General features: G+C 35.9%; 1 protein-coding gene across 9 annotated transcripts in view; it reads right to left on the reverse strand.

Moving 5' to 3' along the window:
* The window catches only part of ST7 (suppression of tumorigenicity 7), a 239,285-nt gene that overhangs the window by 168,725 nt on the left and 46,570 nt on the right, over positions 1 to 23,990 (reverse strand). The window contains exon 1 of one of the 9 annotated variants that reach the window (XM_032304293.1): positions 18,856 to 19,579. The exons of the other annotated variants lie outside the window; for them this stretch is intronic. Coding sequence (XP_032160184.1) covers positions 18,856 to 18,877 — 22 coding nt within the window. The 5' untranslated portion in view covers positions 18,878 to 19,579. Of the gene's footprint in view, positions 1 to 18,855; positions 19,580 to 23,990 lie in introns of those variants that run through there. 9 annotated transcript variants of the gene reach the window in all.

Genomic DNA, 23,990 nt, shown 5'->3' on the forward strand with positions numbered 1-23,990 from the left:
TCAACTGAAAGATTACAAATTAATCAAAGATTACTTGCCCAGTAAAAAGCCAAACAAAGGGGCACCTGGGTGGCTCAGTGGGTTGGGCCGTTGCCTTCGGCTGGGGTCATGATCTCGGGGTCCCGGGATCGAGTCCCGCATCGGGCTCTCTGCTCAGCGGGGAGCCTGCTTCCTCCTCTCTCTCTCTCTCTGCCTCTCTGCCTACTTGTGATCTCTGTATGTCAAATAAATAAATAAAATCTTTAAAAAAAAAAAAAAGCCAAACAAAGATTCAATCCCATCTATCTGACTCCAAATCTCAGAGCCTTTTCTTTCTTCTCCCTCTCTTTTTTCACTATTTGTATTATTTAAAATGTCTACAGTGAAAATGAACTCTGGAACGTTAAGGAAACCACATGTTATTTTTTTTTCTTTTTAAAAAAGATTTTATTTATTCATTTGACACAGAGAGAGGAGAGAGAAAGGGAGAGAAAGAGCACAAGCAAGTGGAGTGGCAGGCAGAGGCAGAAGGAGAAGCAGGTTCCTGACTGAGCAAGGAGTCTGATGCGGGACTTGATCCCAGAACCCTGGGATCATGACCTGAGCGGAAGGCAGGCGTTTAGCTGACTGAGCCACCCAGGCATCCCACCACGTGTTATTTTAGATGTAAAAAGATTAAAATGGTTTCATGTTTTAAAATAGCTCTCACCCTAACTCTGAGAGATAAAAATGTCATTAGGGTATCAATCAAAGCTCACTAGGGGATAGTCTTATTTATGAGGAGGATTAAAACTGGCCAGCAAAGATTAATACTGGAACCAGAGTGAGAAAGTCTTTTTCAGCAATAGCAACTGCCAAACCCTACCATCTGCTGTGGTCTCCTTTAGTTGGCATATTAGAACTATCTTCCAAGTAGATTAGGAATGATCATTAGCAATGAAGAAGGCTCCAGGTAAATTACAGGAAAGTTACTGCATTAGATCTATCTTTTTAGCACCTAGCATTTAGCAAGTATTTCCCACTTAAGGCTACAGTGGTAAAAGCCCAGGCTTTTCTCTCCCACGGACATCCCCCGCCTTAAAGAACATAGAGCACTAAATATTTTACAAAAAATTTTTCTCCTCATAATCTCCACACAACGAGCACAAGTATCTGAAATAACTATTTCAATGCAGTCTAGGGTCATTCTCATTCCTATATAGACTAATGTCCCCCAGAAGCCCACTGTAGTAAATCATTTCCCAAAGCAACCAGTTACCAGCAACTTGACAACTTAAATGTTGGGCAGTGATAAGCTAAACTCTAGTATCAGATATTGGAGTCAACTCTACCTAAAAATAATTTCATGAAATTTAAGATAATGATATTTGCCATATAATTAAAACTCTCATGTGATCTCTCCCTCACACTTCAGAAGCAGTAAAAAAACAAACAAACAAAACCACCAGGGAACATAAGAACAATTTTAAAAAACTTAAGTGCAACACAGTATGCTGACATGTAATAGATAACTTTAATAGGGTAATGAAAATTGAATAAAATATTCCTTCCATCTCCAATAGGAGAATTTGAAAAGATTATAGCACTCAATTATCCTGATTTTCAAAGAAACCGTCCAGTCAACTCAAAAGATGATGGTCAGAGGCTAAGATTAACTTCTCTGGATCAGTCTTCTACCACAGGACTATCAGATGTCTAATCCACGACATCTGAGTTAAACTGAGTCTTGCTCAGTTTAAATGGCATCATAAAATCTTTGCCTCTTCATCTTAAAATTGGCTCTCCTCAGGAAGCTTTGGTGGTAGTACTGTACATTAAGGGTAGACCATAAAAAGGCAATGCTGTGTATTTTCATACAAAATACAAGATCATAGGACCTTGCTCCCAAACGCCAAATTCTTCTGATCACCAGCATAAAATACCAATGTTCAGGGAAAGGCTGCCTCCTAAAACATGGCACACACAATTGCTCCGACTGCCCGTGAGGCTTCCATGGCAGCTGCTTAGGGCAGGACAGCTCTCTCCATGTCCTACTCCCTGCGTGCCTGCAGCCAGGGTGCTGGGGCCAACCGAGAGCTTTCAATCTGGTTAGAAGGAGGAAGAAACGTCATACGAAGCAACCTGCTGAATTTTGTAAGAGTCTAACAGGCCTGTAGGCTGAAGTGTTAAACAACGGCATAAAAAAAAAAAAAAAGTCTGACACTAGTATCACACCCATTCCTACCAGTCGAAAAGGATTTTAAATTGAGACTGGGTTGGAAGAGTCAAGCAATTGGGGTTTTCCCATTTGATACAGGGCATTTTATTATTAGGCGACTACTATTTCAGAATACAAAATGGGCATCCAAACCCAAAAGCGCATGAATGCAATAGATGGTTGCCCCAGGAAAAGCCGTAACTGCCACCTAAAGGCTCCTGGCCCCACTTCCTTTTTCTGTTTCAACAGGATTCTCAGAAAAGGCAGCTTGAATGATTATCTCATTTTCACAGGGGCTGGGAAGGAAATGAAGTACAAAACCTAGCACAGCTGCTACATTAGTCTTGTTTCTACTACCGATTTTCAAAAGCAGAAAAATAAAGTCCAGTCAGCAAAAGGAGTAAAATACCCAGTAATTTCCTATCCAGATTTTACTGATTCATGATAAATATCACACTGTCCCTCATTCCAGACATGACATTTTTGGGGGCGCCATACAAGACAAATGATGAAATATGCTGCATCGTTTGGACTGACATCCAATCATCAGTAACAGTAACTGTGACTGCCACAGAGTGCTGTTCACTTAATATTAGGGAGGTGGCTCATGGCGCGAAAGGCCAAACAATTTTTAGTGCTTTAGGAGTAAGGTGGTCTAATAAAACACAGAAAAGTCAAGCCTTCATGTGTGGAATGAACTTCCCAAACCATAATAAACAATTCCCAGAGAGAGTTCTTAAATAGAAAGTAACTATTTTACTTGCCAGCATGGGACCTCCACAAATGCAGTCCAGGTCAGAAAAAGAAAAACCAGTATCTCGGGCTTTTAAACGCTTAAACCCTAAGAAACCTCCAGAATGATTTATGAAATAGGCATGAGGCTATATATTTTTTTGTCTGTATCTCAAAAATTCCCAATCATCTGGTTGTTCATATTAGATCCTGAACTAGCAAATTCTCTGAGGATTGTTTAGTCTGCAAAGAATTTACTCAAAGGCTAACCCTAATTTTTTGAAACTACAAAATAGAGTACATTCAATGCCAAAGGAAAGGGAAAATTAATTCTATAAACAGTCCAGTTTTATCCTGCTTAAACTTGTCAAGTAGAGAAAATTCTTAAAGTATTTACGAAAAAGCTATTTTCATGCTGGCAGCAGTGGTTAAAACGGAGACATTTCATTTATTAAAAAGAAAAAATCTAAACAGCAGCTTTAAATAATCAAGTTCTTGTGAAGTGAAAGGGTTTGAAAATGATGAAATTGAAAGAAAGTTAATATTTCTACTATATATGTACTTTACTTTAAGCAAATTAGATATACTGAATAAAATTTGAATTTGCAGATGATGATTTGCTTTTTAAAAAGGTATACCCCCCCCCAAAAAAACCTAAAAATAGAAAATGTTGCTCTCATTCATTTGAAATACTCTACTGACAAAAGAAATCAATGCACAATTTCAGGAAACAAAGGCAAGGCATACTCTCCATCCCTGACTTATTGTTCCATTCTCATACCACACACAGCTGGTGTTATGCAGACTCCAACTTCCTCCACAAGAGAGCCTGGAAAAGGTCAATTTAATACTAAAAACAAATGGACTATAGTCAGGTGTGCAGCTGGTGACTACCCAGCAGATGAAGACCCAAGGACTCAGAGAGAGACCTAAGTATATTATACCTAAAAAACCCAACTCTCCAATTCTCTACATGGAATCAAAGGTAGGCACAGAGTCTTTACTTAGTGAAACCTTGAAGCCGCAACAACACAGTAAAAGTATTTCATAATATGGATAATATTACTGGGTACAGTGGGAATGCTGTCTGTTCCCCTTGAGAGAGCCAAACAAAAACATCTCTGTAACATGCCAGTATAAAACCTAAAGGAAACAAATCCAAAAGTAAACTCATGGGTCTTTTGTTTCCCTATTATTCCTCCTTAAACAGCAATAATTCTGTGCACCCCACGTAAGAATCAAGAAGACTTTATCAAATGTCATTTAACTGAATTAAATGGAGTTTAAGTAATGCATAATTTGCCGCAGAATCTATATCAAGTATCATAAAGCTTTATAAGAAAGAATTACAGATGTGTGTGACTTTAAGAAAAGTTAACAAACAAAAATACGAACACATAAACCAGATAAATTGGGGAATATGATTTGTATTTAAAAGATTCTCCTTGAATATCAAGCTTGAGCTAAGCTAAAATATAGTACCACTACAAACGTACGAATTCCACATTTTCCTCAATAAAGAGACGGAAACTGACATTATAGTATTTAATAAGCAAGACACTGAGAAATGAGATTAAGCACAGGTATTAGGTGAAGTAAGCATAAAACCAGGACCACTAATGTTCTATCTTTAAACAGCTCTTCCCAACACATCATAGACTTTCCTATAAAAAACTATTAGATGGACAAATTGCCTTTAATATTTAGTTTGGTAGCCACAAGGTGAGTAAACTTCCCAAGTCCTAGAGAAAATGGAATGCAATTGGAAGGATAAGGCAATAACATCAAAGACTCTAATATAATAATATCTAATAAAAGGTTAATATTCATTGAGCCTTTACTAGGTAATAAGCATTTTATGGGATTTAAAACTCAAAACAGTCCCATGATACAGTACTATGTATATGCTCATTTTAGAGAATACACTGAGGTGAAGAGAAGTTAGTTAACCTATCCAGTGTTACACAGTTGCAAGGGTAAGGATTCCAGCCCAGAAAGTCAGACTCCAAAGCAGGCAAACCAGGAACAATGCACTTTGCATTATGAAGTGCAACAAGGTGAGGCACCTGGCTGGCTCAGTCAGTACAGTGTGCAACCCTTGATCTCGGTGTTGTGAGTTCGAGCCCCATGTTAGATAAAGAGATTACTTAAAAATAAAATCTTTAAAAAAAGAAAAGTGCAAAAATGTATTCAAAATGTGTGATGTTTTTCACTAAGGAGCAGTGACTATGAGGGTAGGGTGGAAGAGGGGGCAACAGGGGAATGATGACTTTGGAAAAAGAGTTGAGAATATCTGTTGTGTTAAAGGAATGTCTATGATGATGATCAAAGGATGACTTTTTTAAAAATGAGAATAGCATTAGGAGGACCAGGGAAAGGCATGGAGTAACTGGTAAGAGATGAACTTTAGAGTGAAATAGCAGGTGAGATCTGAATAGCTGGAAATAAGGGTAAGATCCAAATAGAAGGCCTGTCATGAGAAAAGGCAGTCAGGAAAAAGCAAATAATACATGCAGGGTAATAGTAGGAGTTAAGCTGGGAACAAACAGTAGGGACCACATGGTGGTTAGCTTTAAACACCTGGGCAAAAAGTTCATATTTAGTTCAAAAAGCATTGAAGAGTTCTTGAGAATGTTTTGAACAGATGCTGGGTATTGAACAGCTATTTGGCATAAAAGAATACAAATGGCACAATTCCTATATGCTAAGTCCAATGTAAAACTAACCCTACATATACAAATCAGAAAATGATTGCCTCCTAAGGAGGGAAACTGGAAGGGGCAAAGGGAATTTTCTGAAGTGACAGAAGTGCTCTCTATCCTATGTGGATGGTGCTTACAGGTGTGTGTGAAAGTAAAATTGTCAAAACTCATGGAATTGAACATTTAATATCTGTGTCTTTTATTGTATAGTAGTTAGATCTCAATTTTTTTAAAGGGCAAAAAAGTAAGGGGAGCTGAGACAAGTTAAGGTGACTATTACAGAAACCCAAGAGAATACTACTAGAAGTGAGAAGACCATGGATGCAAAGAGAAGCAAGAAAAGGACTGCTCACATGTAAATTATGCATGTGTAAAGGATTTATATAAATCAGTGTCAATGTAAATAAAGTATATATGAATGACTTACAATTTAATTCTTCTTGTTCACTTAGAATGTAGACTGCCAGAAGGCAGGGACCAAACTTAAAAGTTTTCCACTTAAAACAATTTTTTCCTCATTATTTTCAATTTGTATCCATTTGATGCTATCATTATACCTTGATTATACTCTAGTTTATATCAAATATACATGCAGGGTCTAGTGTTTCTGGTATAGAAAACTTTTAAAATAATTAAACTGTAGATTACTTATCATGTGCCATTAAGGGCTTGTCATCCTACCTACCTATTTCATTAGAGCATTACAACAGTCCCATGAGGTAATCTATTATCTCCGTTTTAATATGAATAAACTGAGGCTGAAAAAGATCATGCCCACAGCAACACAGTAAAATAATGTTTTTGTCTGTCTCAAAGCCCTCTTCTTAAGCACTGTACTATGTAGTTACACCAAAAATAACAAAGTAGGTCTACCTGGAACCAACACAGGAAGAGGGTGAGAAAAAGTCAGTACAGAAGAACTCAAACCCCAAAAGTATATTCATTTCCACAGCTTTCAAAGATGACATTAGTTAACTGGGGGTTATTACAGAAATGCCATTTTATAAACCACCTGAAACAGGGGTGGGGGTATTGATGTTAGTTGCTTTAGACATCAGATAAATGTTTACAGATCCATATTTATAATGCATACATATAGCATGCTATTGGAAATCAGTTCAATCTCTATCAAATTTGCCTTTATACAGGTTAAAGACTTTTGGAAATTATCGAACTAATGTCAAATAATTAGAAAAGGTTATTAAAGTCAATTTGAGCTCAATTTAATTTTTAAAGGTGACAAATGCCAAACTGAATCTGTTTTTGGAGAAAGGCTAGTTTAAATCTCTGAAATCATAAGAATCCAAAGATTTATCAGATTTGTAAAAAGGCCAATAACTCAACAGGGCCACAAGACCAATTTCATAAGAAGGGGATCCTGTTTTCAAATATAAAAATTCTTAAGCTTAGATCTTTCTAACTAAAGAAATGTAAATATTTTGGCAAAAGCTAAAGTGAAATTACTTCTAAAATATAATAAAGTGATTTTCTAAAATATAAAAAACAAGAGTAAGAAATATAGTTTGTCTTGTTGAAAAAGCAAATGTTTGGGGGACTATAAAAACATTTTACACGAAAATAATTTTAAGTGTTCTAGGTATAAACCATTCTTACTTGTTAATACATATCCACAAAAGACTTCTTCATGGCAACATTTGTTTTGTGAAGTTTCATTTTTTAGGCTATTTAAGAGGTTTTCAGAAGTTCAAACAAGTCCTCCTAACTCAAATTAATGACATTTTACTAATACCATCACTTTTACATTTTACTCTACTTTTTCAAGGAACTTGTATTCAGTGGGTAAGATACTCTACTCCAGATAAGCATTCTTTTATCAATGAAAAAAAAAAAACCTCTTCTTTTAAGTTTATAACTATTTTATTTATTTATTTTTTAAGATTTTATTTATTTATTTGACAGAGAAAGAGAGAGAGTGGCAGGGAGAGGGAAAAGCAGACTCCTGCAGAGCAGGAAGCCCAACATGGGGCTCAATTCCAGGACCCTAGAATCATGACCTGAGCCGAAGGCAGACACTCAATTAACTGAGCCACTCAGGTGCCCCAGTTCATAACTATTTTAACATTGTTGGGTGCCTTTAAACTAAACGAAGAGACAGAAATACCATGTTTATGAACTGGAAAGCCCAATATTGTTAAAAAGGCAACTATTCCCAAATTGCTTTCTAGATTAAAACACATTTCCAATCAAAATCCCAGCAGGACTGTTTGCAGAAACTGACAAGCAAATTTTAAAATTTCTGTGGATACGAAAGGATCGAGTATAACCAAAGCAGTTTTGATAAAGAACAGACCTGGAGGGCTTACCCTACCTGATTTCAGAAGTGATGATAAAACCATAGCAATCTAGACTATGCTATTGTTCTGAGAATAAACACACAGATCTCTAGAATAAAATACAGAGACAAGAAATATAGGGTCAAATGATTTTTTATAAAGTTGCCAATTCAATGAGGAAAGGACTGTCCTTTCAAGAAATGGCACTGAAACAACTGAATTTTGGTGGAAAGCATGAATGTCCACCTTTACTTCAAACTATATATGAAACTTTACTCAAAATAGATCATAACACACACAGAAGCAAAACATATAGAAATTTTGGGAGAAAAGGTAAGGAAAAAACATTACAATCTTGGGTAGGCGAACATTTCTTATATCTGACTCAAGAAATTGAACACCTGGACTTCATCAAAATTAAAAACCACATGACTAATAAAACTAAAAGCTATTAGCTATAAGAAAATAGTGTCAATACATATATCTAACAAAGGACTTGCATCAAAATATATGAAGAACCCTCAAAACTCACTAAGATGAACACCCAATTTTTAAAATGAGTAAAGTACTTGAACAGACACTTCAACAATGAAAACAGACCAATGGCCAATAAGCATATGAAAAGCTGTTCAACATCTTTAAGAATGAGGGAAATGCAAATTAAAATTGTGTCACAAAATGTTATCACTACACATCCACTAAATTATCTAAAATTAAAATCACTGACAATACCAAGTGTTGACAAGAATATAAAGCAACTAAGCTCCCACATGTTGCTGATGGGAATGTAAAAAAGTATAATTGTTTTGGAAAAGTTTGGAAGCTTCTCAGCACTTGCCTTTCTAGGTCTTTACCCAAAAGAAAATAAAACATATGTCCACTCTGAGAATTATACAATTATAGTAGCATTACTCATAAGAACCCAAAACAGGTAACAACTCAGTATCAATGGGCATATGGCTGAGCCAATTATGTTATTTCTATTAACTCAGTAATAAAAAGAAATGAATTATCGATGGCCACAAATACAGTTGAAAACATTATGCTGAACAAAAGAAGTTATTCACAAAAATAGTATACATTGTATGTTCCCATTTATATGAAATTCTAGAGATTTGGAAATTGATTGCAAAGGGACACAAAGGAACTTTCTAAGGTTATAGGGATGTTCTCTATCTTGATTGTAATGATAAGGATGGTTACATATATGTATATATTTGCCAAAATTCATCAAACTGTTATATATTTTATCCTATGTAAATTGTCCTTCAATAAAATTATCTAAAGAAAAAATTGTTTTCCCTTGTCATATTTGGCATATTATGCAATGCCAATTCCAATGCGAACCAACTATTTTTCTTTGATCCATGGGTACTGATATCAAAAATAATCTCATCTACACTGTTTTAACTGAATGAGAAATATAATTTTAGTATTATTAATCTCTCTGTTCTCCTTCTCTTCCTGACTCACCACCTATATCCAGTTGAACTTTTAATTTCTTGAAAGCTTTTTGCTCTCTTATTTCTTCTCACATGTTAATCCTATGTATTCAACAAATATTTGTAAAATTGAATCACAGTCTCGATATCCTGTCTTACTTTTTTCACCTATGCTATTCTGATAACAGACTAAAATTCTTGTGATAGGGTTTTGTCTACTTTGTTTTTTCTCTCCCTCATTTTTTAAAAAATATTATTTATTTATTTATTTATTTGGCAGAGAGAGCGCAAGAGAGCACAAGCAGGAACAGCAGCAGAGGGAGAAAAGAAGGTTCCCGGCTCAGTGGGAGGGACACAGGGCTCCATCCCAGGACCCCAGGATCACGACCTAAGCCAAAGGCAGATGTGGTTAAGAACCCACTAAGCCACCCAGGTCCTCCTTTCTCACTCATTTTTAACACAATCTTTTTCAAACAAACTAATATGCAAGAGCCCAATATGTAAAACAGAGTACATTTATAAGTTTAAATGTATAACATTTAGTCATAAAATCAACCAAGAACATAAGTTCATCTATCAGTCTTACCTATACATCAAAATTAGTTATTATTTTTTTAAAAGATTTTATTTATTCATTTGACAGAGAGAGACACAGTGAGAGAGGGAACATAAGCAGAGGAAGTGGGAGAGGGAGAAGCAGGCTTCCTGCTGAGCAGAGAGCCTGATGCGGGGCTCAATCCCAGGACCCTGGAATCATGATCCGAGCCAAAGACAGACACTTAACGACTGAGCTACCCAGGCACCCCAAAAGTAGTTATTATAAATACTGAATATATCTGTTTTTCTTTTAGCTTTGCAGTTATTAAAAAGGAAATTCAGATTAAGAGCCGGGTCATTGAACTAAGGCGTATGGGCCAAAACCTGCCTACACCTGGTTTTGCAGCCCTTGATATAACATTTTTTTTTAACATTTTTAAATGGTTGGGGGCAAAAAAATAAAAGAAGAGCATTTTTTGGTATGTGAAAATTATATGAAATTCACATTTCTGTGTTCATAAATAAAGTTTTACTGGAAGAGAGACACACTCATTTGACTATGGCTGCTTATTTGCACAATGGCTGAGCTGAATAGTTGCAAAGAAGACTGTATGGGCCACACATATAAAATATTTACTATCTGGTCCACTACAGGAAAAATTGGCAGACCCCTGACTTAGAGAAGCCCACCAACTTCATAGAAGAGTTTAGAAACTACTTGTAGTGAACTATATTTTCCAAAGATGGCCACAAAAATATTTTCCATCCTACTTGCTCTTCTACAGTCCAAACTTGCCATTCTCTCCCCTTCACTTTGAATCTGGGCTTGTCCTGGTGACTTGGCTGGCCAACATAATATGGTGGTTGTGGCTCCTGAGACTTCCAAGACTAGGCCATAAGAAACCCTGCAGTTTCCTCCTGGGATTCTTAGAATGCTCCATCATGGGATGCTTCCCCTGAGAACCTAGCACCATGCTATTAGAAACTTGAACCTCACGGAGAGGATAAGTATAAGTTTACCTGCCTACACCCCCAGCTGAGTCCCACTTCAACAGCCAACTTCAACTGATAATCAAGTGGGAGAGCTATCCTGGACCTCCAGCTCAGGTTAAGACTTTGGATGACTCCTGGGGCACCTGGATGGCTCAGTGGGTTAAAGCCTCTGCCTTCAGCTCTGGTCATGATCCCAGGGTCCTGGGATCAAGCCCCACATCAGGCTCTCTGCTCATCAGGGAACCTGCTTCCTCCTTGTCTCTCTGCCTGCCTCTCTACCTACTTGTGATCTCTGTCAAATAAATAAATAAAATCTTCAAAAAAAAAAAATCTTTACTTCAAGAGTGTCTCAAAGTTCTCTGAAATATAATAGTATGAAATTTCAATAAAATTCTGATGTATGATGGGAGAATAGCTATTATTTTCTCTTCTCTTTTCAAAAAATCCTGTAACAAAACTTCAAGGCCTCATAGCATCTATAAAATAGGGTTCTCATCAAAAAGCACTTACTAGGGGCACCTGGGTGGCTCAGTGGGTTAAAGCCTCTGCCTTCGGCTCAGGTCATGGTCTTAGGGTCCTGGGATTGAGCCCCGAATCAGGCTCTCTGCTCAGCAGGGAGCCTGCTTCCCTTTCTCACTCTCTGCCTGCCTCTCTGCCTACTTGTGATTTCTGTCTGATAAATTAATAAATTAATAAATAGACTTTAGATGACACTTGCCCCAAAGGACATCTGACTGCAACTGTATTAGAGACCCCACAACAGAACCACCACTGGGTACAGCCAACCCATAGAACTGTGAACTACAATAATAAATGCTTATATTAAGCCACTATGTTTTGGGGTACTTTGTTATACAGCAATAGATTATTGAAACATCATTATACTAAAACAAATCTAGGAAAGTTTCAGATGAAAAATTCCAGACTCCTGATTCAAGTCCATGCATCACACCAAGCCAAATCCTACCAAAGCCTCCTGCTAACCTTAGGTGTTCTAGAAGTAGCTAAGGATGAAGGACATAAGTGGTAAATAATACTCTAATGGAGTCATTGTGATTTCCTAATCTATATGCATTCCAGTGACTCTCAGTACTTCCCAAAATATGCCAATAGCCTGAATATTAACAGTTGGAAACTCTCACAAAGAAATAGAAAACAATTTTTCCGATTCCTAAAATTATATTAGGATTGGCAAGAGACAATCCTTAGTTTTCACACTGTAAATAAACTGGTGATGATAATACTTCATTATTTTTATTTAATAATATTTTTTAAGAAATCTTATTTATTTATTTGAAAGAGATCTCAAGTAGGCAGAGAGAGAGAGAAGGAAGCTGGCTCCCCACTGAGCAGAGAGCCCAATGCAGGGCTCGATCCCAGGACCCGGGGACCATGACTTGAGCCCAAGGCAGAGGCTTTAACCCACTGACCCACCTAGGCACCCCTTTATTTAATAATCTTAAAAAAAATAAGCAAACTTAAATGAAGTGTTAACTATCAATATATAACTAGGTATCAGTACATAGCAGTTTACCTATAACAAATATGGGCTTAATAATAAAAATCCATATGCTATTCTGCTGTGTCACTCAGATGTTTCTGATATGTGCCAGTTTGGTGTAATACACTTCTTAGCTAGAATATTTAATTAAACTCAATATTAACATCCTATAAAGCCCACACAACATATTTTCAATAATATTACCTTAAGCCACAGTAGATTCAAATTCTAAAGAAAGAGTCCTTAGTGTATGATAGGTACCCTACCACACTCTAGGGTTAGATCTAAATTGGTGTAAATTTCATCCAAAAGAGACCAGTGGTAGCTCTGAATCATTAACCTTTTGACATTTCTGAGAACCATAATGTGTCACAGAATGGTATGTTTATTTTATATCTTATTATTTATATTTTATTATTACCAGAACTCTTAAGAGTCCTAATTTTTTTAATTCAATAATTATTTGCAGGATACAATATTTATGTGACTATGATTCACATTAATGTAGAAAACAGTTACACAGTTAAAAGACAATGTTTTAAGAGGAAAACATTTCAAATTTTAGTGGCTTAATCCAATCCCACAAGACTACTTGATCAATTACATGTGGGTGACCAATAGTGAGAAATACCTGGACATTTGCCAACTCTAACCAGTTTTATCCAGTTTCATGCAGTCTCCTTTCTTCAGATCTCTCACTAAGTTACTTCAAAAACTTGCATAAAAGAACTTCCACCCAGTCTTAGGAAGCGACATTTCCCTTTCTTTAACCAGTCTTTCTCACTGCTCCACAGGTAACCCTTGATAAGTGCTACAAACATCCTGGCTCCAAAAAGGAGATTCCCCTAACATCAAGATCCTCTAATATCAAGAGTTAATTGGTTGAGCCGTATTTGGGGCCAGAAGAGCTTAAATGGTAAGTGGCCAACCCTGGTAGAATGTAGTAGAGCCAAGATCTGAATCCAGGCAATCGAGCACCAGAGTATCTACAGTTAGTCACTGAACCTGGCACATGGTTGCTGCCCTTTCTACAACATGTATTAAATTGTATTTTCATCTTTTAGTTCACAATTACACAAATCCATTATTAATACAAGCAAAATCTCCACACGGAAAATTTTATAATTCACTATTCTAGCACAGCAGTTATGACATCAGAGAACCTGTAAATAATTCAAAATTTGTGTATTTCCTAATTAACATATTAATAAACATGTTAATAAATGCTTTCTATTTGTTAGGAAAAAATATGGTGAGATAGCTATACTCTCTGAAAAACAATTTTTTAAAATAGCAATTCACATATAGTCTTATATTGATAATTTAAAGCTACTTGACATAATTTAATGCAATGACTATTATTATTGTTAAAAATACACATTAGCAGTGACTTTTCCAACTCAGAATCCATAACAACAATGAATCCTATTCACATCCTGTGTAACTCCATGGGGAGTCTATGGGGAAAGTTTCCATATATGGTCATTTTTCCCCATAGACTCCCCATGGTTTATACAGGATATGAATCTGATCCATTGTGATAATGAAAACAAGAGATCACTGAAAACTCATGTGTAATTTCTGCTGAACAAACGATAGACTAACAATTAGGGAAACCAATACTTAAGTGAAAATAAGTAATCAGAGAATTTAAAAATAACCAGTGGATATTTTTATTCCATTTCTGTACTAGCAGAGTAAGTATATAAATATCCAGAAGAAAAATATTTTTCTATCTTATTTAGCTTAAAATATTTTCTTGATACTAAAAATTACAATGTCAAACAATAACATGCGAGAAACCCAAAAGGAAATTTCACATCAGAAATATATTGTCGAAAGGAAAGAAAAGATGGTACAGCAAAACAAGTCAAAAGTTATATTAGCTTTATTTAACTTTCCCAGGCTCCTATACGACCATGTCCCAACATAAATCTCTGTTATCTGTAATTATTTTCCCATATTTGTGACATTAGCAGTCTGTGGTATTCTACTTATCTGAAGTTATGTAGCATAATATTTTTCTTTTACACCCACTGCTTGAATGCTGACTTAGAGGTAAGTATTTATGTGTATACACAAGTATTTGTACTTTTGCTTTAAGTAAGAGGAAAGAATCTAAAATCCAATGCAGCTAAGTACTAATAGCCAGTTAAAGCTGTAGGAAAGGGAAATGGCTATATTCCTAAATTATCTTGTTCCATATGACAAAAGCTAATAAAGGGGAAAACAAAATAATATAATACAAGAATGCCAAACATACTAACAGTAAAAACAGCACTCTGACACAATTATTTAATAAGAAGTAGGACTTATATGGGAAAATGGTCCAGTTGTGAATAGGCATTTTTGAATGAACATGGTAACTATTAACATCTCAACTGATTCACAGAAATTACACCAAAACAATAGATCCAAGTTTAACCTCACATATGACTGGTTGTCAAGAATGGCCCTGAAATGCATGTAAAGAAAGGAGTGTGACTCATTTGTTGCTCTATCAAAGAGATGCCTGTTTAATTGTACAAGTTTCTTGGTGACCTAATATTTCTAGAGTATATTCTTTTGACTATTCTTCCACACAATGGCTCAAAATTTGAGATAATTACATTATTCTTAGAAATATGCTCACTATTAAAACTGAGAAGCTGTCAGTTCCAACTTAGTAATGAAAACAAAGGGCAACAGCTGTTCTTCTGGTGTCCATCAAAGATAAACCACATGGGGTATCACATGTATCCCAAATCCTTTCCAGCATCTAGCTACCTACTCAAGGTGATGTGGGCATCCAGACAACTACAGGGCCAGCCACACCAGAGCTCAAGAGAACTGACATCTCAACACACATATCCAACATTTCCCCATCACTACTAAGCTCACTAAATCCTAACGCTTTATTGGCACGTTAGTTATTTCTTTTTCCCCTTCACAGACATACTAGATGTTCTGTTGAATTTATTACAACTATAACAAAATTTTGGAAGGAGGGATTAAATGAAAAAAAAAAAAAAAAAAAACAACTATTTGCCCAGAGGCATGCTGTTTCTCAAAAGGTAACATGTTGCTCTCTTCACTAGACTAATAAGACAGGGTCTCTGGAAGCCATATTAATGTGTTAAACCAGGGCACAATTCCCACCACAGCACACCTTAAATGGTACCCTTGAGGCCTGAAAAAGTTAAACATGGGAGGGAGACAGAAGGAGGACTAAGTGAGATAAATGCTAATTGAATAAATGTTCATTGTACTTGAAGTGTTTATACTTTGGAGAATAACTGGCTTTATCAAGAAGGATGTAACCAAATAAAAGCAGTACAAAACTGGTTTTCTTTATTCCACCAAAAGAAAAGATGAAATTTTTGTCACTTTATAAAATTTAAAGAGAAAAATAAAATTTTCAAATTTTTGTAGAACTCAATATATTGATTTTTAAATATCATTAAGTAAAATTAAGTACCAAAAATATGCATTTAATGACTACTTTCTTTAAAAAACACTTTACTGATAGTACTTTTTTCTTAAACCTAAATTATTCTGACCACAGAAACTAAAATTGCATTTCCTCAAAGCAGATAAAGAGCAGACAGACATACTACTCCCATTTTTAGACATGGGAAATTTCAGTAAAGGAAAAGCTCAGTGAAATACTTCAAGATGGCAACAGAGCTACAGAAGCTAGACTTCCTGCTTTGTAAGGATTCATCCACATATAGTATCAAATATTTGCATTCCTAGTGGGCCCAAAATAGACAGTAGCCAATCTATATAACCAAAGAGATTCAGATCTACTAAGTCAGAAAAACTGATACTGGCACTGTTAAAGATATTCACTAAAACAATGTAAGAGCATTTATTAATTCTGATACTATAGCCATGTAAGTCTTTAACTTTGAAGAACAGTGTCTACTCTTGCAGGTAAATTTTTTTATGTTTTTAAGGTTTTTATATGTGTGTGCTGGAGGGGAGGGTCTTTTGATATTTAAATGGAGCAATACTATTTTAGTGACATAGAACATGTTATAACGTGACACCAGTTACTAAAAATTCCTGACTACAAAGGTCTGAAACATAAAATCAACTTACTCAAAATACTTGAAAAATGAGGACATTGACATTTCCTTCTCTTATAGGCAGAGCAAGAGAAAGAAAATTTACAAGGGCCATTTACATGTGACTTTATAAGCAGAAGAAGTCAGAATAGTGATTTCCTTTTTACTGGAAAAGGTCATCACAAAGGAAATTTCTAGAGTAATATAAATATTCTGTATCTTAATCTGGGGCGTGGTTCCATGAGTATAAACCATAGGCAAAAATTTACCAAGCTGCATACTTTGACTAACACACTTTGTCCTATGTAAACCTTACTTCAATTTAAAACATCCAATACAAGCGAAGTACTACAACCAGAAATCGAGAATAAGAATAATGAAATCAGAATATGTTAGAAAAAAATGACATTTCCAGGATCTAGCACAACATTGTACACAGGGTAAATAAACAACTATTTATTATAAAAATTTAGTGAGAATGTCTTAGTTGGTTTTGAAGATTCCTTCTGAACTAATTAGAACTTGAAATGTGACTTATTTTTCTAAATATTCTAAATATAGACAGTTTCAGCCTATGAAGCTGCCAAAAGGCAGAAATTAAAGGCCTAGAAAGCTATGCCTCCAAACAGAAAGAAAATACACTTGTCTAAACTTTGAGTATAGATTTAAGGCACCTCCTTATCAAAAGAAGGCAGTCCCTTCTCAACACTTAATGATTATCACTGACAATACAACCCTAGCTATGGTCTTCTAGTGATAAGCAAGAAGCAAAACTTAATACTCAATTAGGTTTAAAAAAATGCAAAAATCTGCATGATGGGTATTCTGTCTTCTGAATGGTATTCTGTCTGTTCAGTAAGCTGGTAGCCACGGAGACCAAAAGCAACCAGCAGTTTTCAAACATACCACACAGCACATGGGTGACATTATTAAAAGATCAGGTTTAATAATCGAAAAGGCTGTATCTGCTTAGTAAACCCGGCCAGACACTGTTAGAGTCCCTAATCCAAGAGCCCAAAGACTCCCACACTGAGTTTTAACTTCTATTTTCAGCTAAACAAAGTAATAAGACTCATTTTCCTTCAGTAAATAAATATCTATCCATACCTATGCTCCTACATCAAAATTCCATGACTAAAATGAAACTGTAGAGTCTCTGCCACTTAATAATCTGTTCCTACTTCTTGAGTGACAATAATTCCAGATGTACCATTAAGTGAATTCAAAAAATATTGTTTAATATTATCATATGCTGAATGGAACATTATGTCTCATTGTTATTCTATCTTGACCTTCATTAGTCAGGGTGGTTAATTTCAGCAATGAGAAGCTTCCATGTGAAACAACAAAAATAATCAACCCTTTAAAAAACCAACCAAGAAACAAAAAAATTGAGGATTATAAGCTCTCTTGAAATACAACTATTTTAGAATAATCATCAGCTGCACACTAATAGGTACACCAATCACCTGAGATCAGAAAGAAAAGTTCGGATTATAAATTCTTATGAAATGCATTTCCTGAATTCCTGCCCTAACTCCTTTCTCCCCACAAAGATGGTATCATGCCAATTTTTAATGTTCTAGGCCAGCAGGTTGAGTCTCTTCAGAAATACTTAACTGTCATCTTTGCTTATGGATAATGACAAAATATTCTGCAAAGCCTGTCAGACTGCTTGGATAAGTTATATTATTCTACATCCAACATTAAATAATACTCAAATTAGTCAGGCTAGTCATCATTTTTTAAATACCAATTGTAGCTGTCTACAAGTGCTGTCCAGCCCAGCCATTGTGCAGGGCCTGCTCTGCACCAAAGCAATTTCATTGTGTAAGTTTTATGAGAGATATGATGCTGTTGGATTGTGACGCTAGCCAGCATATCAATATTGAAACCATTCTGTTAAAAAAAAAACTCTACAATAAAGCTTATTTCTTTTTCTTTAAATCTGCATATAATGTCTACTCCTATGCTTTTGTAAAAATATGGAGGAAGAGGGTATAATGACACCTTTTTCTTCCTTTTAGATAAAAACTGTAAACCCTTTTTCCCTTTCTAATAAACACTATCATCTCAGATCCTACCAGTTTCTACTTTAGGCTTAAGGAACATTATAGAACCCACAATAGATCAGTGACAGACTTGATCCCATCAATTAACACGTTATGGGGAGACTGCCTGGATTCCTGTCTTCCTCCTCCCTCCTCCCTCTCGAAGGCCTGGTTTTGACCACACTGACATCCCTGGCCTTAAGGATGAATAACCCAGATAGGGAGGAGTGCCTTCCCTGGGATCAATTCCTTTGTAATTAGAGCCAAAACACAAAGGCTGTTAATGACCTAAGGCAAAGTGATATGAAGTCCAAGCCAATGAAACCTTGACAGCAAACAGATTTCTAAACAGCAAAGAAGTAGGATCCATTTACTTACATGAAGATTCAGTGCCAAACATGGCTGGCTCCAGAGGCTGCTTTAAAAAAAAAAAAAAAAAGAAAATAGAAGAAAGAAAGGAAAAAAAGGGAAGGAAATAAAATCGAGGAGAGTGTACGTGTGAGAGTGAAAAGATGAGCCGCTACACAGCAGGGGTCATGAAGACACACAATGCAGTCCAAGCTGTGTCCAGCTGCCAGATTCTCCTCTTACAAGCTCCAGTGTTCTCCCGTGTGACTGAAAGGCAAGGTCTCCACCAGCACAAAAACCGAAGAGCTGCTTCTGAAAATCCGATAGGGAAAGGCAAGCCAACGTGGCTCTTCTGGGATGCAGGAGGCAGGACTAGGTATCAGCAGCAACAGCGGACACTGCAATCCCCAGCCCTGCTGTAGCAGTAAGACAATAGCAGGGCTTATGCATACACCGATGACGTCAGAGACACTGCACAGACCGACGGGCGGCTTGAGCCAGAGGCTCCAGGGGCTTCAGGGGAGCAGGCGACTCAAAGGGGAATTCCTTTGTCACAAAATGCACAAGACCCAAAACCACATATATATTCACCCTCCTGACTAGATCTTCATCCTGTAATGCCTGGCACCAAAAAAGACCTCAAAGAAATTTAAATATTGGCTTTACAGCAACTAACCACAAAGATATCATGCAGATCAGGTTCTTGGTTTTATGCAGCAAGTAAAACTTTTCAAGGGAATTAAGAATATCAGAAATGAGAAAAGTAAACTACCTTTAAAAATAACTACAGAACTCATTGGGGTTTTTTTTCTACGTTTATGCTAAACTGACAGATCAAGGGCTGTACACTCAATCGCAATTACGTGGAAATAGGTACACTTTTGCACACACATTCTGGGCATAAAAATATACCCACAAATATACCCATATACCAACAGAAAAATAACAAAGTGCTTAGAACACTGCTTGGTACACAGTGAACTCTCAAATGTTAGCAATTACATTATTAGTTATGTTGCAACTATTATTCCAATGTGAAAACCACAGCTATATTAACATACATTTCTCTTATCCCATTCCTTTGGCCTTATTTTTCTTTATTTTGCCTTATGAGAATTCCTGTCCTTTTCCAGAGTAACTCAGTCATTTTAAGGCTGTGGTACAGGTATACATAGGTATATACCTATGTATACCTGTGTGTCACTGGGCACACAGGACCCACATATTTCTTTTCAATCTACTCCTACAAAGAAATAATTGAAGCTATTGTTATTTTGTCTTTTGACTCACTTGATAAATAAAACTCTCCTACACTGCCTTTGCTCTTAGAAATCTGTATTTTTTTTTAAAGTTAGAAGTATGTAGACTTTCACTGGAGTATCTATCCAACACAAGCAAAAAAATAAACTTTAATGTTTTCCAAACACTGAAATACACAAAAAGAGTGTGTGTGTGCGTGTGTCTGTGCGTGTGTGTATTCCCACAATCCCATACTTTTAAAATCATATAAAATAGAAATTCAAGAGCTCAAACTTCCTCTTCATCTATTCATCTAAGGTATACACCCAATACTTTCTTACATTTACAAAGACATGTTTTTATATAATAGAGTTTTTAAATGTTAAATTCTGATATGAATGTGGAACTGCAAATTACCATCAAAAATATTAATAGCATTTCCGGTCAGTATATGCAGATCCATCTCATCCTTTTAATGGTTGCGTAATATTCCATTGTATGAATATGGCATAACTTATTCAAGGTAATTTGACCTTTGCTTACTATAAATGCTAAATCATTATGAAGAAAGTGCAATGCTACATTAGAAAAGAACAAACATTTTGTTGTATGCAAGAATAACAATAACTAGTATTTACTGAATTTCCATGATGTGTCAGGTAGAATTCTGGAAGTTTTCATGTATTAACTTATTGACTCTTTATAAAAACCCTAAGATGTAGATACATTTAGTATCCATATTTGATAGATAGTGAAATAATTCGCCAAGCTGACTGAAATACTAAATGATAAGCTGGGATTCAAACCTAGGTCATCTGGTTCCAAAGTATGTGCTCTCAAACACTCTTCCATAATTATTCTTGAAAACTAATTTTAAGTATTCCATTAAAACAAGGAAAATAGAAATCAACTGAAAATTTGGAAAAAATATTCTTTTTTAAAAAATTTTTACTTTTTTTAAAATTTCTTTTCAGGGTCCCAGAATTCATTGTTTATGCACCAAACCCAGTGCTCCATGGAGAAAAATAGTATCAAAAGAGAAAGGGTCACCAGAGAAAGCTAAAAATGACAGAGGACTATGCCGTTCAGGAATTAAGGAATTAAAATTCAGAATCAAGAAAAATGTATCCCTCCCAAATTACTGGTCATGGTAACAACCAGAGGAGAATATCAGTAATGCTGTTAAGATATAACTGTAGGAAGTACAAAAGGGCAATACCCTGCAAAAGGGTCAAAACCAGAATATTATCTTACATAAGGTTTATTTTAAATAGCATACTAGGGACACCTGGGTGGCTCAGTTGGTTGAGCGGCTGCCTTCGGCTCAGGTCATGATCCCAGCGTCCTGGGATCGAGTCCTGTGCCGGGCTCCTTGCTCAGCGGGGGGCCTGCTTCTCCCTCTGCCTCTGCCTGCCATTCTGCCTGCCTGTGCTCGCTCTCTGCACCCCCTCTCTCTGATGAATAAATAAAATCTTTAAAAATAAATAAATAGCATACTAGATGTACACAAAGAGCACACAAATGGTAGATGGATGTGGCCAATAGAGACCCCAGAGGAAAAGCAGAATGAGAAAATGATCCTGGATAAGAGGTAATTCACCAGAGGCCATAATCTATATGCAACAACTGCTTTGCCGAATCACTGATGTAGCTCCTTCCTTGAGTTCATACATGAAGGTGTATATATGCATATATAGATGCACTTTTCTGAGTGCCTATACTTACTTTTTGGTGCTGACCCCTGAGAGTAAGCTAAAGGCTGCAATATTTTTCAAGAAGTCATCTTTTTAGAGAACTATAACAAGGTCAATATGTTAAAAAAACATTAGGTATCTCACTTGCCAGCAAAACTGGACACAAATGACAACCTCTGACTCCTACTAAGATTTCTACAACCTCTGGAGGCCTGAGGTATTTCTAAATACTTTAGAAGGTTGGAATCTATATCAAGGAAGGCCCATCTTTGACTAAATAGATTACAAAACCTTATTTTGCTCTAATTCTCTACTCTAGGCACCTGGCATGAGCTCAGAGAATGAAGACAAACTTTCATGTGTTGCCTAAGGAAAATATAATGAAACAAAACTGATCTGATATCTTCCATGCCCCTCCAAAAAAAAAAAAAAATCACATAATACATTCCAAAACCAAAGTGATTTTGAATAACCAATTCTGTGTAATTATGCCTGCTTGCAACCTTATTTTCCATTAGTAAAGTGAGTACTGCTAATTTTGGGATAAAATGAGCAATGAAAGGAAAGATCAATATTCAAAATAATTTAGTGGCCAAAATCTTCATTGTTAGATCAGAACTCTGTTGGTAAAGATAGTAGTAAAAATCTTAAACCCAAGTCAATAGTCATTTTTAGAGGAAACCCCATTCATAAGTCACTCAACAACTATTTCCTGGCCTCCTCTATGGGGCTTATAGTCTAGTGGGTAAGACAGACAAATATGTAATATGTCAGGTGGTGGCATGCGTTATAAAGAAAGATAAAAGGAACTCAAGGCTGAGAAGTGTCTGAATGGGAGAGTTACTCAGGTAAAAGTGTCAGGTAATGAATCCTAAAAAGATGACATTTCAACAGAGACCTGAAAAAACTGAAAGGAAACCACATGGATGACATGGAACCCTGTGGGAGAAAGAGCATTCCAAGAAAAATAAACAGGGGCCCTGGTAGCTCAGTCAGTTAAGCATCTGCTTTCAGCTCAAGGGTCCTGGGATCGAGTCCCACACTGGTCTCCTTGCTCAGCAGGGAGTCTGCTTCTCCCTCTGCCCCTCCCATTCCCTCTCTCATTCTCTCTCTCTCTGTCAAATTAAAAAAAATAATAAAGAAAAAAAATTTAAAAATCTACTCTTGAATCATCAAGAATTGTTTTCTACTGCATGATAACCCTTTCAGTGCTATGATGACATCGTTAAGAACAAAGTGGTTATGCTTCATGAACTGTGCTGACAATAAAATTCTCTTTTCAAATACAAAAGAAGTCACTCTCCCATGAACTGAAAACATATGCATTCTTCTCTTTGCAGTTTACTAGAGCAAATATACCTATATGTGCAATTATATAAATGTTTATAAAAATAACCATAGAAGACAACATCCAAAATAGCTTCCTACCACATCAGACTTAACTAATTTATCTATTAATATTGTAAGAACTTAAACCACATATTCTCTCTAAGATACACACAATAATTTGGAAGTGTCATATCTGGAATTTCCCTGGAGCTTTTGTTCACACTAAAGTTCCCTTAGTACTCCTCTTGATGTCTACTTAGCATGTTAAAGTTGTGCGTCTTTTGGAATACCACCTATATGTTTATAAAGTATTACCTGAAAACAACATAGAATTGATTTAGTGGCAATATATAAACTATAGAAAAATGAAAGAATCAATGATTTTGATTTTTCGAAAATAGGTACAAATTTCCAACTGAAAACATATTCATAGTAAAGCTCCCTGTAAGATTTTGGAAATTTTAGTTCTTTGCATAGACTATAAAATATGTCCCTTTCTGCTTCTACTGAGTAGCACACATATAGTGCACCTTCTAAAAGGTAAGTCTATTTTATTTCAGAGCTGTGAAACAAAAATTCTGGTACATTAATCTTATGAAAAAAAATCCAAAATATATACACACAAACACACACACATACACACACTTATATTTGTTTTAAAGAAGCTCTAAAATAGGAAAACATGAACTGCCCGGCTAGCTCAGTCGGTAGAGCATGAGACTCTTAAAATAGGAAAACATGGATTTATAGAAAAAAAGATTTGAGGTAACTATTTTAAAATGTTTTATCTTCAAACAATATTTACAAAAGTTCTTTACATAATAAGCTCCTAAAAGTGACATTTTAAATTATCAATTTCAGATCTGTACCCATGAAGCAAATAATACATTACATGTTAACAAA

This window comes from Mustela erminea, chromosome 11, assembly GCF_009829155.1.
Source record: "Mustela erminea isolate mMusErm1 chromosome 11, mMusErm1.Pri, whole genome shotgun sequence".
NCBI lineage: Eukaryota > Metazoa > Chordata > Mammalia > Carnivora > Mustelidae > Mustela > Mustela erminea.